At 36.6% G+C, this 16,246-nt stretch overlaps 1 protein-coding gene across 1 annotated transcript; it reads right to left on the reverse strand.

Annotated features, from left to right (window-relative positions):
- Positions 1-2,351: 2,351 nt before the first annotated feature.
- atp6ap1a (ATPase H+ transporting accessory protein 1a) lies at positions 2,352-15,360 on the reverse strand. Its single transcript, XM_059333761.1, has 11 exons — positions 15,199-15,360; positions 13,222-13,348; positions 12,569-12,643; positions 11,181-11,374; positions 10,404-10,444; positions 9,063-9,148; positions 8,851-8,985; positions 6,737-6,894; positions 5,589-5,639; positions 5,234-5,471; positions 2,352-4,286 (listed from the first exon to the last, which is right to left on the reverse strand). The coding sequence occupies exons 1-11, from the start codon at positions 15,330-15,332 to the stop codon at positions 4,074-4,076; spliced, it is 1,452 nt and encodes a 483-aa protein (XP_059189744.1). The 5' UTR covers positions 15,333-15,360; the 3' UTR covers positions 2,352-4,073.
- Between the last annotated feature and the right edge of the window lie 886 nt (positions 15,361-16,246).

Here is a 16,246-nt window from a genome sequence, read left to right on the forward strand (position 1 = left end):
AAGGGCCTGGAAGTGTCATTGAATTAATAAAAACCCTGAAAGTTTTGTGTTGTGTACGGAAATGAATTGTCACACTATTCTCCCGTAAATAAGATTCCACGTTATACGTTACGTGTCACAGTTTATATTGAATATCACAAACGTACATACATTTTTTTTTTAAAACACTCCTTCACAGGCCTTCTGACTTATTTGACCACATTGTTAAACTGAACTGCAGCCATTCAATAGTGGAGGTTTTATTTTTGGGTACTTGAAAAGTTGTGGAAAGGTTTTGCAAGTTTTAAATGGAATTGTGAAGTTTAACCAATGAAATTGATCAAAACATTTTTAAATTTTTAGATTTTTAAATGTTTCTTTCTTTCTTTCTTTCTTTCTTTCTTTCTTTCTTTCTTTTTTTTTCATTTTTTTATGTCATTTCTGAAAAAAAAACATACTACTACATCTATCAACAGAGTAGAATGACACCATTATGAGTATTTCAGGGCATTTAAAAATGTTATGACTTTTTCTTGAAAAATTTTGACTTACTAAAGTACGACTTTTTATTTCTTCAAATGTTTGACATCCTGTAATATGCTGTTTTTCTGTCATTTTTGGATATATTGTGCTATAATCTATATCAACAGACAATAAGGACATTTTTAGTATTTTTTTGACGAGTATGTATGACTTTTTTATTTCTTCAAAATGTGGCATCCCATAATATGGTGTTTTGTAATTTTTGCAAAAATTGTGCATTAATATGTATCAACAGACCATAATAAGGACATTTTAACATTGTGACAATGTGTGGTCGGTGGTTCGATCCCTGTCCATGGCAGCCTACATGTCGAATTATCCTTGAGCAAGATACTGAACCCCAAATTGCTCCCGATGCTGCGTTCATCGGTGTGTGAATGAATTCCCAATGGTGGCAGGTGGCAACGTTTAGGGTAGCCTCTGCCACCAGTATGAATGTGTGTGAACAGGTGAATGAGTGCAGTCTGTAGTGTAAAGTTATTTGAGTGGTCGCAAAGCGACTAGAAAAGCGCTATATAAGTGCAGGTCCATTTACCATTTTTTCTTTTAATAAGATAGTGGAGGGTCGTCATGTGTTACTGTGACTATTTTATGTTCATGTTTTGTGATCATGTATCTCTGAACTGTTATACAGTAGTGTTCAATATAATAGCAGTCTAATGTGACTAACTAGATTAATCTGTTTTTTTGTATATTTTTTTAGTGCTACATGGCAAACAAGGTACCAGTAGGTGCAGTAGATTCTCAGAAAGCATTCGTGATATGCAGCTCTTAAGGCTGTGCAATTTGGCAATTAGTTGAAAGGGGTGTGCTCAAAAAAATAGCAGTGTCTGCCGTTGACTTTACAAACTCAAAACTATTTTGTGCAAACTTTTTTGTTTCTAGGATTTAGCAATCCTGTGAATCACTAAACTAATATTTAGTTGTATGACCACAGTTTTTTGCTGTGCTTCACATCTGTGTGGCATGGAGTCAATCAACTTGTGGCACCTTTCAGCTGTTATTCCACTCCAAGATTCTCTAACAACATTCCACAATTCATTTACATTTCTTGGTTTTGCTTCAGAAACAGCATTTTTGATGTCAATTAAAGCATTGGAGATCATTTTAGCTGAACAGCCTATAATTGTTTGCACCTCTTTATAAGTTTTTCCCTCTCCAATCAACTGTTTTAATCAAAGTACGCTGTTCTTCTGAACAACGTCTTGAACGACCCATTTTCCTCAGGCTTTCAAAGAGAAATGCATGTTCAACAAGTACTGGCTTCATCCTTAAATAGAGGCCACCTGATTCACACCTGTTTTTTCACAAAATTGATGACCTCACTGATTGAATGCCACACTGCTATTTTTTTTAACACACCCCTTTCAACTAATTGCCCAGCCTTAATGCTGGGCCTTGTTGGTTTTCTGAGAATTTACTGCACCTACTGGTACCTTGTTTGCCATGTAGCAATAAAAAATATACTAAAAACCTGGATTAATCTGGTTAGTCACATTGGACTGTTATTATTTTGAACACTACTGTATGTCCAACCTGAATACCAATAAATATGTTTAAAAAAGAAACTGGTGTTTGTCATCTTTGGATAGATAACATCCTATAACATTTACATTTATCAACAGACCATAATAAGGACATCTTTTACATTTATAGGCAATATAAAAACGTACACTTTGCTTATATATATCTATATATCTATATATATATAATATAATATAATTGCATCAACAGACTATAAATTAATTACATTTAAGCATTTTAAAATTTTAAAAATCGACATGCTATAGTATGACTTTTTTTTTTTTAAAGAAAAGTAAAAGACCACCTTAATTTCCACAGATGTTTTATTGGGGTCACAGCAGCAGCACAACACAGACCACATTCAGAACCTTACATCATTGATATTAACTACAAAACTCAAAATAAATTAACAGCAAAATAATAAATTCACATTGAACATATTTCAGTGCACATCAGTTGCAGAAAGCTTGTCTTGAAAAATAAGTATCATGTTTATGTTAATCATGACAGAAAAACATCATTGTTCAAAAATAAACGGTTACTTTAGCTCATGTTCTGGGAGGAAAACCATGAAAATTATTCACAAACAACTGGAAATGTCTGACTGTAATGCTGTACATTTGTGGTCCGTTCAAACTAAACAAGATTATCTGAATCGTCCCTTTGATCGAGAATACTAGAGTTAACTGTAGGCAGAAGATAATCGATCATTCACACATAAAATGCAAGTTCTTCATTTGTCTACTCAGACACAAACATATTGTCAACACGCACATACACAAATTAGTTTCACCAATAAATAGCATTTCATAATTCATTTTTCATAAGTTACTTTTTGCCCGATATGTACAATTGTATCCCTTTCATGGGGGTCATTTATCCACCTGAAAAAAGCTCCAGCTTGTCTCTCATGTATTAGCATTATGTTTGAAAAACACACAAAGTGGTGTAACAATAACCTAAAGGTATTTCCAGAATTCAGAGACACTTCTAGCCATCATGATAAAAAAAAGCTGTAACAAACTGTTTTAACACTAAATTTTAGCAAGGGGGAAAATGACAAATTCTTAACCTTTGACCTCAAGATATCTAAATGAAAATGGGTTCTATGGGTACCCACAAGTTTTGCTTTTACAGACATGCCCACTTTATGCTGATAACATGCAGTTGAATGGAAAAATAAATGTTATGTTTTGCATATTTGTACATCCTGGGGTCCCTAAACAGTGTGTGAGCTGCATAAATGGGGTCTGACTGGGAAGCTGAGACTCTTGGGGATTCAATGAGCCCAATGTTCTTCATGTGTGATGATGTTAGTGAGTGAAACTTGAGCTCAGTGTATAAAATGAGCTGCTGTGACCTCTAGGATAATCACAGCCTCATGAAACTTTGCAACCACAAACTAGAGACCTACAGCATTCAGAGGATGGCTGGCTGAGACACTAGAATAAAAACAAGGGGCTTTCTCAGCAGGCAACACAACACAAGTTCTGCCATACACAAAATACTAAACTGACAAAAGTTTATGAAACCAAATCACAGCATGGATTTTTCTCTGCTGTTCCTCAAGGTGATGCTGTCTTAATGTGGTGCACCAAATCTGTGTAGCAAAAAGTATCTTAGAGATACTTTTGACTACCATTTCTTTCTGTGCAGCAGGCGAATATTTTAAGTTGGATGAGACTTTGAGCATTCTGGAAATACCTTTAAAACAGCTTCAAATGTTGCTAAACCACCATTCTTCCCACTTTGACTAAAATGTGACACTAATACATGGGAAGCACAAGCTGGGACTACCTGACAAATGAGATTGTCAGTCTCAGGATGCATATTTTAAGTATAAACCGACACATACGCAGTGATGACTAAACCCTTATTCTGACAACACCACTAACTAGTCCTGTATAATGCCCAACTACAGATGATCAGGGAGGGGAATGTACAGGGTGGGAGTGGAAGCATTGCAGGGAGATAAGTGTCTGAGGGGCAGAAAGGAGGAAAGATGGAACGTAAAGAAGTCAGGTGAGTTACTCTGTTTGGGGCACTGAGATAGCCGGGCCCTTGGGGTCATCGAAGCGGTCCATGGTGCGGAGCTGCATGATCATGTGCAGACCGTATGTGAGCACCAGGACCATGAGAAGGCTGGTCATCAGACCCATCCAGATACCAGGAGAGAAGAAGCCTGCGCAGTCACTGGCATACGAGAAATCATCACCGCCGCTCACGTTAAAGCCCTGGATCTGTGCAGAGACAGGTTAAAAAAAATCAGGTGAGGGTTTGGACCGGGCAGCAACCTCAGTATGAAAACTGAAGCCAATGCCTGCATTCTTTCTAACAGCCAGCGGGGGGCCGACTCCACTGGTTGCAAAAAGAAGTCACATGAGAAAATGAGCCTACTTCTCACTTAATTTCTGACCTCAGTAAACATTCTCATAATGAGTTTATGGTTACAATCATTGTCACATCATCACACATATTATTTATGCTGCTGATATAATGATAATATAATAGGATCACAATGCTAGCACACCCTTTCAAAGAGCCATGAACTTTTAATTCTGAAGAATATTCACACAGGAATGTGCAAAAAATATTTAAATATCTAGCCGGGGCGGCTGTGACTCAGTCGGTAGAGTCGGTTGGCCCCCAACCGAAGGGTTGGTGGATCGATCCCTGACCGTCGCAGCCTACATGCCGAAGTATCCTTGAGCAAGATACTGAACCCCAAAATTGCTCCCATGAAGCATGAATTCCCAATGGTGGCAGATGGGACCGTTTAGGCCTCTGCCACCAGTATGAATGTGTGTGTGAAAGGGTGAATGAGCACAGTCTGTAGTGTAAAGCGCTTTGAGTGGTCGCAAAGCGACTAGAAAAGCGCTATATAAGTGCAGGTCCATTTACCATAATAAATAAAAGCAGAGAGCTGAAATGGTGTTTTATTTCTGTTCTCTGTGAAAACATGCTGAGGTGCTGCACCCAGGGCTTATAATAGGACTAACACCTGTTAGTCAAACATCATATTGGATCAAATGTTGCTGACATTATTAAATAAACAAACCTGCAGGAACCACAACGGGAGTTATCAAGGTCAGACACAGTTATCCTACTCCACTATGTCCAGATATTATGAACTAAGTCCATATTGCAGCAGAGAATACAGTAATTAAGCACTAAAAGAGTTTGTTACCTGAAAGTCTTGAAAAGAGACCCTCCACTGATTGGCCGGGTCTTTAGTCGAGCGTGGGACGAGCAGGGGCCAGCGGAAGTTGGTGACGGACTCACAGCGGTAGGAGTACTCAGCGGGGGCGTAGATGTGTCTGCTACCGTTAAACGTGGCTTTGGTCCCGTCGTACTCCAGCTCCACGGCGTCCAGAGTGAACCAGCGGCGGGCAGACACCTTGTAGTGACGCTGGCTCATAGCAAAGCTGGAAACACAGAGAGTTGACTCCATTACTGAAGGTTACACTGATCCAGTGTGTTTCAGGCTTCAACAGAAATGACAGATATAGTGTCTGTGTTGTGTGTGTGATGTGCAGACTCACATCAGTTTGAAGCTGACGTGTCCGAGCACGTTATTATAGTCAAGAACCAACCTGCAGAGAACCACAAATAAAACACTGTGTAAAGAGAGACAAAGTGTGTGCATTCTTGTGGAGTTTTTTGTTGTTTTTTCCATAAAAGACAAACAATAGTGGCATTATGTAAACAAACTGGCATTTAACCCTCAACAGGCCAGTGGGTTGAAAAGTATATTTTCTTGTTGCTAAAAATACTCAGTTTAACATAAAAAACAAAAGTTATCATCAACGTTTGAACTTCCCAACAGTCCTTGAATAGATCGTTGGTTGTGGTAACATTTCTATTAGAAAAAGTAACGAAAATGAAGCTTAAAATTGTGAAATTTCTGTCAAAATTACTTTTTCTACAAGTCTCATTCAAAACGTGTCCAAAAATAAAGCATTTTATCCTGTTAAAAACATTAAATTCTGCTCCTCAGAGACACTGTGAAGACATGATTGATTCTGCTGAGACCAACGGTCACGTGAAAAATATTCACTGAAAATCTGTTTACACAGAGCAGAGAGGAGAGGACAGGAGAGGCTGTTTACACAGAGCAGAGAGGAGAGGACAGGAGAGGCTGGAGACATGTGGAGAACATATGTAGAGAAAACTGGTTTTACTAAATCCAGGACAGTTGTGAGCACTTGGAAAAAGTGTTGTATATATAAGTTACATTTTATTCCAATTAAAAAAAAAAAATATTCATCAGAGGAATACCACTTTTTCTGATTTCTATCATTCTAACTGTGTTATTCTGCACAAAGACATGTTTGAGTTGTTCCCACTTCTAGCCATGATTGTGCTGATTCCATAGAGCTGCAGGACTTATAGATTTATAGAGATTGTATATATTGCAGTGAAATACAAGGACACAGTGAGGAGAATGTAAAAACAGGAAAAAAAATACCTGAAACGGCTTGTTGGGTGTCAAAGGATTAAGGGGTTATAAATGAATATTTGGTACTTATTATCAGGACTAATATTGATTAAATATTTAGCTCAACGAAAGGTTAATAATATTAATGTATCATATTTGTATAGCTGTCTTAGGAAGGCGACATTCTTGCATGTAAGGAAAGAAAAAATGAGTTTTTTTTAATCAGACACTGCACACAAAAAAGAGGAATACCTGGCTTTGGTTCTGTCACAGCTGGACCCGCTGACGGCCGGAGTGACCCCCTCCCCGAAGGTGGATGGAGTCAGGTCATGCTCCTCCCATCGCCCGCCGCGCAGGATGCTCACCGTCAGGCCTTTAGCCCACAGGAGGATGCAGGTTTTATCGTCCTTCTGCAGAGAGAGAAAGAGGGGTCAATAAAATAAGAATTAAGAGGATGAAGCTGACATTATTGCATGTAATTGTTATTGTTCACAAATCCCAGGAAAGCAAAAAAAACAACGATGTGTTTCTCAGAATACTTTCTCACTTCTTTCCAACATCTCTAACACCCTCCAATTCTATTTTCAGTTGAGTGACCGTGGAGAGATGGACCGTTTTAGGGAGAGATAGCAGGTCAACAATAAACATCTGAAACATCTGAAAGCTGAAATACTTGTTTGTAGAAATATCATATAATATTATCGCACCATACCTTGATTGTTTCCCTTTTCTGTAAGTCGCTTTGGATAACAACATCTGCTGCTAAATGACTAAATGTAAATGTAATGTGTTGCTGTAGGCTAATCGGTCAGTAAACAGGAGAAGAAGAAGATAAAAAAACAACAAGAGAAAGAGGTTGCTGATCAGAGAATTAGATTCAACTTCTAAGTTCTTTCATGTCAGAGGAAACAGCTGATCCGTCATGAAATTAAATGTTTGCTTCATCAGAACGTATTCAGAAAAAGTTTCCATCTCCTGTTTAGAGCATTAACGATTTTTGGAAAAAGACAAAAACACCTCAAGCGAGTAGGCCTGTCACAATAACTTTTTAGGACGATATATTTTCCCAGAAACAATCATGATAAACGGACTGAGGAGTACAACCTTTTCCACAGCAATGGATTTTTAAATCTCAAGAATAAAAAAAAAAAAAGACTCTCGGGCTCTGTTAACAGAAATTGATAAATATTGTGTTATTACATATTATAAATAATATATAAACAGCTATTATGGAGATTTTTTTGCAAATTCCTACTGCCTGTCAAAGATTTACAGTATTACTTAAAAAGCACAAAAAGTCAGCGTTATAATGCGTCAACTAACTCCCACAGAGAATTGTTACACTGGAAATCTGCACTCTGTAATTTAATTTAATTCTTTTTCTTCTACAATTTTATATAGTGTTTTTGTTCATTTTCGTTTGTGTATGTGTATATGTGACTGTTTACATGTACATATGTGTATAAAAATAAGAAAATGATAATTGTATTCCTGTAATTGGAAATTTCTTATTGTATTTTTCAATAAAAATATTTTGGAAAAAAGAAAAAAAACAACAACTAACTCCCACAGAGAGCAGGCTGAGCGACAGGAGAGGGCAGAAGCAGCGCTACTGGCGAAATGTGTCCATTTTTTTGGATGTTTTTAAGGACACAAATGTGTCCTTAAAAATCTTTGTGCGCATTTACATCAAGCTTTTCTCATGAGAATCTTCAAAATGCTGAGAGAAATTACTTGATAGAAACGCGACTAAGAGAGTAAACATGATATCTCCAGACATATTTCATGTCTGAACAGAAACATCCATGCTGTATTCCAATACCCATACTTCCCGTACTTACTATACTTAGTTTGAGTACACAGGGTGTTCCGATTCCGATCGTGGCGAAAAGAAGTGTACCTAAAGGACCCGGATGTTGCCCTCATAACGGTCAAAACGCTGAGTGTGGAATGATGTACACTATACGCACTCAACGGCCGCCATCTTGTCTACGTAGTGGAAGAGGCGGAGCCAGGCAGAGCCGCTCAGCTCGAAAAAAATGTTTGTAATGGCGGCCGAAATAACAGCGGAGCATTGCCTCAGGAGGAGTAGGTAACGATGCAGCCATATTGCCGAATTGTAGAAGTAAAGATTAAACAACACAAAGGGTCATTTTTTCGCCGTTCAAATCGGGAAGTTTTTCGCGGGTGACGAGCCGCGGCGGCTGTCGCGAGCGCAATTTCCGGTAAGTGCACCACGGAGTATTAGATTTGGAACAACACTCACCTGCTGAAATCTGCGTACTTAGAAAGTGCGGATAGTGTACTCATGGAAGTATGGGTATTGGAACACAGCACCAGTGAGAATAAAAGCTGAGTGACTCCACCTTGAACTCCACTGGACTGTAGACCTTGGGCTTCTCCTTGACCTTGCGCTGCCTCTCCCTCTCTTTGTATCCTCTGGCCTGCAGGAGGGAGCGTCCTCCCCCCAGCCCCGCCTCCATGGACAGAGATGCCGCCTCCTGTGGGGAGACGAGGACAGACGGTGAGTCCAGAACAACAGGCGATGGACACGTGGTGGACAGTGACAGGGACTCACCCTGGAGGGCTGCAGGGCCGTGTAGATGGCCGTGTACGGGACAGACTGCGTCTTCATGGTGCTCAACACCTGACCGATCACCTCGTCTGAAAAACAACATGTCGTCTATTGGTGAGGCAAAATATCACAGGAAACACTGAACGCTTTTAATATTAAAAACAATGTGACAGTCTGTTAGGTCTATTATGAGTTATTTGTTTTATACAGTCTGACATTATGACTATTTTACTTGTATGTACAGTCATGGAAAAAAAATATTAGACCATTGTTTTCTTCATTTTCTTGTTCATTTAATGCCTGGTACAACTAAAGGTACATTTGTTTGGACAAATATAATGAAAACAACAAAAATAGCTGATGAGAGTTTAATTTAAGAGCTATTTTCCATGGTTTTCTGGATAATGATTTTGGTAATTATCAAGAAAACCATTGAAAATGTCTAGATATCAGCTCTTAAATCAAACTCTTTTGACGTATTTTTGTTGTTACCATCATATTTGATGGAACAAATGTACCTTTAGTTGTACTGGGCATTAAAATGAACGAGAAATTGAAGAAAAAAATGGTCTAATATTTTTTTCCATGACTGTAAATATATTTAAGTTGATGCATCGTACTTTTTCATGCACAAATGGAAACGTTTAGGTTTCAGATGAAGGTAAAGAATGGTAAGATTAGATGAGCCATCAGGTCGGCTTAGCAAATAAAAAATAATGTGATAATTTATTAAACCCTTTGTGACATTTATTGAACTAAAACTGTACAAAACAATATATTTAACCTCTCAGGGCTTAAATCTCTAAAATGTAATCCAAAACCCTTTTGTGTTTTAGAACTGATGCAGCTGTGGTTGTGTTTTATCCATATGCTGAACAAGCAGAATTGCAGAAACTAGACGTGACCTGTTCAAACTGATAAACTTTTGTTTTGTATTTATTCACATTATACACAATATATTTTCATAGATGTTTTTTACAGCGCCCCGATTTCTTTGGAATCTGGGTTGTAAGATAAGACGGCATGACATAAATAAAATAAAACACTTTATACAGGCGTGAAAATTAGATTAGTTTTGTGTGTCTAAGTCAGTATTAGACAAGTTTTTCCAAACAGTATTGCACCAAAATGAATCAGATAAATAAAAATATAGCACGATATACATACACGAAAAAGACGATTCGGCTGTGACTGATGATTTTTATCTTACATATTTCAATTGGACTGTTAACAGAAGATACAAATTAGAGAAAAAGATGAATAGACAGAGCTCACCGAATGGTTTGATGAGTGTGAAAATGGTGTGAATATTATGCTGGGGTCAGAGTGGTGAGACAGACTCACCGTTTCCACTGAGAATCTCTTTTGCAGACATCAGATCCGCCCTGCAGGAGAAAGAGATGAGGCAACGATGAGATAAAGACGAAAAGAAGAAAGAAGAGAGGGAAATGACTGGCAACCCTGAAACTGTAACACCAGACTGTAAACACTGGATTTATTCCTCTTTTCTTTATACATTTGAGCTGAAAGATTCAAAGCTTCAGGGCTTTAAATGCAGCAGAAAACAGCGACACAACACCTCTCTTTATGAATGTTTTTAGTCTCATATTTCCACAATAAAAGTAATTGTGTTGTCATCAAATCTGTTAATGTTTATGAAGATATTATTGTGCAATATGTTAAAAATAAAAACCGAGATTTTTGCTTGCAGAACACGGGAATTTTTGGATAACAGCAGCCTTGATTGGTTAATTAGTTTGTTATTGTGTGACTGTTTTTTTAAAGCAAAAGTTTTCAATATTTTCAATAATTAACTTACATACATGAACAAAAAATTACTATAATTCAGATGTGGCCCAGGATTTGAATATAATAAATAAAAATAAAAATAATTTGCGGAAAGAAGATTGTGTACATATTTTGATGGATAAAATTTAAATCATAAAATTTTTGGATCATATAAGAAATTCATATATAAATAATCATACTTTTCATCTGAAAACCTTAATTAAATAGCTGATTAAAAGCTTGTGAGACTACGAACAGTCCCCATGATGGTTCCTACACCAGAATATGTTTTCCAGCGTCTAAAGTTTGCAGCCCGGTGTCTGGTGAACCTACCCGACGCCGTACGGCAGCCTGAACACCAGCAGGGCCGGCGAGGAGGCGTTGAGTCTCAGCTGACTGAGCGTCTCGGGGTCCATGTACAGAGGGGACGTTTCTAATTGATCCTGTAGCTGACCAATCACTGCATTGGAGGCCGGCCAGGACACAGCAGGCAGCACCAGAGGGGAGGACGAGGACATCAGAGCGCCCTAAGGAACACCAGAGACAAACATCTGTCAGTGCAAAAAACATTTAATAACCTGCAACAGAGTTTTTATAAGTGAACCAAAAAGACCTGTTAGTCTGTTCTTTGTTTAACCCTCTGAAAAGTGTTTTCTTTAAAAAAATTGCCAAAAATTCACCATTTATCAGAGAAAAAAAAACCTGTTTTTAATCAGGCATTATGATCAGAATTTGAGATTCCTTGAACACATCAGAAAAAAGTAACTAAAACAGCTTGAAATGTTGATATTTCTGTCAGAATCATTTTGTTCTACATGTGTCATTTAAAACAGCCAACAATAAACTGTTATCCTGAAGGCTTTTATAAAGTTTAGTGAACATTTGTTTTCGTAACGTAATTGACATAAATACAGTTTATCGTAGAAAGAAACTGTAAAAAGGGATATTATGGTCTGAGTTAGAACTCTCCGACAGTTGTTGAAGAGATCATCGGTAACGAAATTTTCCTTTAGAAAAAATGACCGAAACAAAGCTTAAAAATTGTGATATTTTTGCCAAAATCACTTAATTCTACATAACCGGATCCTGTTAAAAACATTAAATTCTGCTCCTCAGAGACACTGAAGACATGATTGATTTTGCTGAGACCAACGGTCACGTGACAAATATTCACTGAAAATCTGTTTACACAGAGCAGAGAGGAGAGGACAGGAGAGGCTGTTTACACAGAGCAGAGAGGAGAGGACAGGGGAGGCTGGAAACATGACAATACTTCAATATGTACAATATGTGGAGAAAACTGATTTTCCCCAATATTTCTGACACTTGGAAAAGTGTTTATATATAAATTCCATTTAAAAAAAAAAATTATCAGAGAAATTTTATTTTTTCTGATTTCTGTTATTCTCACTGTGTTATTCTGCACAAAGACATGTTTGAGTTTTTCCCACTTCTAACCATGATTGTGCTGATTCCATAGAGCTGCAGAATTTATAGATTTATAGAGATTTTATATATTGCAGTGAAATACAATGACACAAAATGCACTGAAACAGCCTGTTGGGGTTCAGCGGGTGAAGCGATAGTTTCCTTTAATGTTACCTTGGGACAGTAACATTAAATGTCTCATCAACAGGATGAATAGAGATTGAGAATAAAAACATAATAATTCAGGACTGAAAACATTCAACTGATTTACACAGTCAAACTCATCATCTTACCTCCAGGTTGGGGAAAACACTGTCCTGCTTGTTTCCAAAAGCTCCTCCATACATGGTGAAGTCCTCGATGCTCATCTGAGGTGGACACAAGGAGAGATAATTTCAAATAAGTCAAAAGGAAACAACAATTACAACCAAAATGTAGTATTTTTTAATAGCAGCAATATATTGAGGGGAAAAAAAGATTGTAATATTCAAGTGTCATACTTTTTATGTACCCTACAGTAAAATAAGATCACTTTAAATTGTAAAAAATAATAATATAAAATCAATATGCGGCGGCCTTGTTGACATTTGGCGCCAGTCATAAATAAATTCAAGTTTTGGAAACATTTGAACATTTCCAGGTGTTTCCAGGACTGGAAAACTAGTCTCTTTAATATTCTCATTTTCTAGGATATGTGGGAAACTTTTTAAAACTTTTTCTTATATTTTAGAGACCAAATAATGAAAAAAAAATAAATAAATAAATAAATAAATAAAAAAAAAAATAATAATAATATATATATATATATATATATATATATATATATATATATATATATAGGTATAATGATATTTGGCAGCCAAGTTAACTGACTATCATGTATTCTCGTAAGAAACAGATTCAAATAAAGCCTTTTAGATATTTGTGCGTGTGTGTGTGTTTGTACCTTGTCCTGAAGGAACAGCACTACATTTCTTGGACCCACATTCAGTGCTTTCTCCAGGTACGAGGCCAGCTGCTGCTGCCCGACGATGTGACCCGCCGTGGGAGGGGACTGACTGGGCAGAGAGGTCCTGGAGGAGAGTCACAGCAGCAAGTTTAGATCATATATCGCAGTCGAAACACCCATACAATCATGTCAAAATAAAACAAAATACATGTGCAGGACATACCTTCAATATCTTTAAAAGTAAAAGTAGCAGCAGCAGTATTATAAATATTTGCTGCTTAAATGGTTAAATAGGCAATTTAATGTAACAGCTATACAGAGGGGAGATTTATTGGATATTTTTTGTGTCAGTTTAATATAAACCAATGCATCACATTCTAAACAGATGTTAGAGTAGATATGACTCTGAAAATATAAATTATTATTTTTATAATATATATATACAAAAGAAATTCCTGTCCAATTCCAATCCCGTATTAAGACCAAAAATACCTTTACTAAAGGGTATAAAATTAAATAACAAATTGTTGGGCTGAGATAAAATAGATCTTTTCTATATTGATTTTGCACCTATATGACTCTGCAAATATATATATATATATATATATTATTATATTTAAAAAAAAATCCTGTCTTCTTCCAATCCCATGTTAATAACAAAAATCCCTTTACTTAAGGGTATAAAATTAAAATAAAATATCTAAAACACAAAAAATGGCCAGGGATCCCTTTACTTTTGGAATGAGCTTCAGCTCCTAGATCCCAGTTTAGAATATACACATATATATTTTTAGAATTACATTAAATTTTTTTTGTTGTTTTTGTTATTATTAACAAAATAGTATTATTGTTATTATTGCCTGCTATCACTGACTTTTTTCCCTGTCCCATCCCAGTCCCAGCATAAACAGCAAAATTGAGTCCAATAAAAATCCCGGGGAAAAAAATAAAAAAATAAACTCAATATGATATTTTTTTCTGGATTCATATGGAGTCATTTTTATTTTATTTTACTATTATTTTTCTATGTTTTTGTAGCCTTCAGTCATGGCATTTTTGGTCTGGAATGTTCCTGGCATAAATAGTAAAATTTAAATAATAACAATAATAATAACAATAATAATAATAATTAAACATACACACACACGAATATATATATATATACATATATATATATATATATATATATATAATTATTGGACCAGCCTTTTTCTTCAATTTTCTTTTAATGCCTGGTACAACTAAAGGTACATTTGTTTGGATAAATATAATGATAACAAAAATTGTTTTCTTGATAATAATCAAAATCATTATCAATAAAAGCATAGATGTCTAGGCTCTTAAATTAAATTCTTAACAGCTATTTTTGTTGTTATCATTATTTTTGTCCAAACAAATGTACCTTTAGTTGTACCAGGTATTAAAAATAAACAAGAATTTGAAAACATTTTCTATACAGGTGCATCTCAATAAATTAGAATATTATATAATAGTTTGTCAGTATTCAATTAAAAAAAGTGGAAATAACACATTATATAGATCCATTACACAGAATGACACATTTCATGTCTTAATTGATTACATTTCTTCTGATTACAATGATTATGGCTTACATTGAATGAAAACCTAAAATTTAGCGTCTCAAAAAATGTTTACTATTACACACACACACATTTTCTGTATTATTATTAAATATATAATGATCGTTGGCAAACGGCAAATGACAGGTGATACGGCACTTGACATTCTGGAGGAGGACAGCAGATTCTCATGTTACACTTGTTTATTTTAATTATTTATAAACGCTGAAACCAGTTTATATGTTTTAAAGACATGATCCCGGAGACTGACCGAGGCCAGCTCAGCTTGGTCCCGACCCTCAGCTAACGGTTATTAACGACTAGCTAACGACTCAGAGCCGCTCAACCGCGTCTGTGAGGCGATAAAACCATGAACTCGTCCGGCATCACTCACCCCTCGCTGGTCCACATTATGAGCGGCACCTGCTCATCGCAGCTCGCCATGTTTAACGCGTTCAAAAAGCCGAGACACACGGCCAGAGACACCGCGGAGATGCGCCGGAGGTGAAGCATCCCTGTCGTCGCCATCTTTGGAATCTTTGACAGCAGGTGGTGACGTCAGCTGATGTCATCACGTGATGTGACGGCGGGGATGAAGATGACGCTCCTCCGCAGCATCACGGTGAGATTGCTGTCCCCGTATACCGTCTATGGTACCAACACATCACCACCAATAAAACGCTCCTGTGCAGTCCCAGGCGCGAAACACAGAAACAGAAAAAATTCCTGGCCTGTGTTGAGACTAAAAATAGCTTTTTCTTCACATTTCTGAAGGGCCATTTCTGTCTTTATATTAAGAAATTAACCTTTTAGTATAGGGTTCTCTTTTTTCCCTGTCCCATCCCATTCCCCCAGAAAATAAAAACTCCTGTCCTGGCCCAATCCTGTGTAAAGACCAAACATGTCTTTTTTATAGTACAAACATAAAAGAGAAAATTAAAAGAATTGACCCCCATAGAAATTCAGAAAACAAAACATCTTCCTGTCCCATTCCAATCCTGTGTGAAGACCAAAAAAACAATCTAAAACTAATGACTTATTATTTTCAATTGAATTTATGTCAAAAATGATCAACAAATTATCACATTCAATTTCACAATACACAATTAAAACTTAGAAAAGTTGTTTATTTATTGGCATTCACATACAGTAGGAAAGAGGCAATCACAGTAAGGCAATACATTTATAAAATAACCTCAGATCACTGAGCCACGGCCTTTCCTCTCTGTGATAAAATAAGATACATACATCTGTAATGGGGAAACATTCAGAGGTTGAAAGGATCTAAAGAACACCTTAGAAAGTCTAACTTCATCTAACATCTGAAATCTATCTACAGTTCTCAGAAATTATTTTCAAACTTCATCTGAGCGTAGGACTGAGGAACAGCTGCAGGGCACACGGTGATGTTGTATGACTCATTTAAAGCTGCATGGACGTCA

The sequence above is a fragment of the Centropristis striata genome, chromosome 5 (assembly GCF_030273125.1).
Source record: "Centropristis striata isolate RG_2023a ecotype Rhode Island chromosome 5, C.striata_1.0, whole genome shotgun sequence".
In the NCBI taxonomy this organism is placed as follows: Eukaryota; Metazoa; Chordata; class Actinopteri; order Perciformes; family Serranidae; genus Centropristis; species Centropristis striata.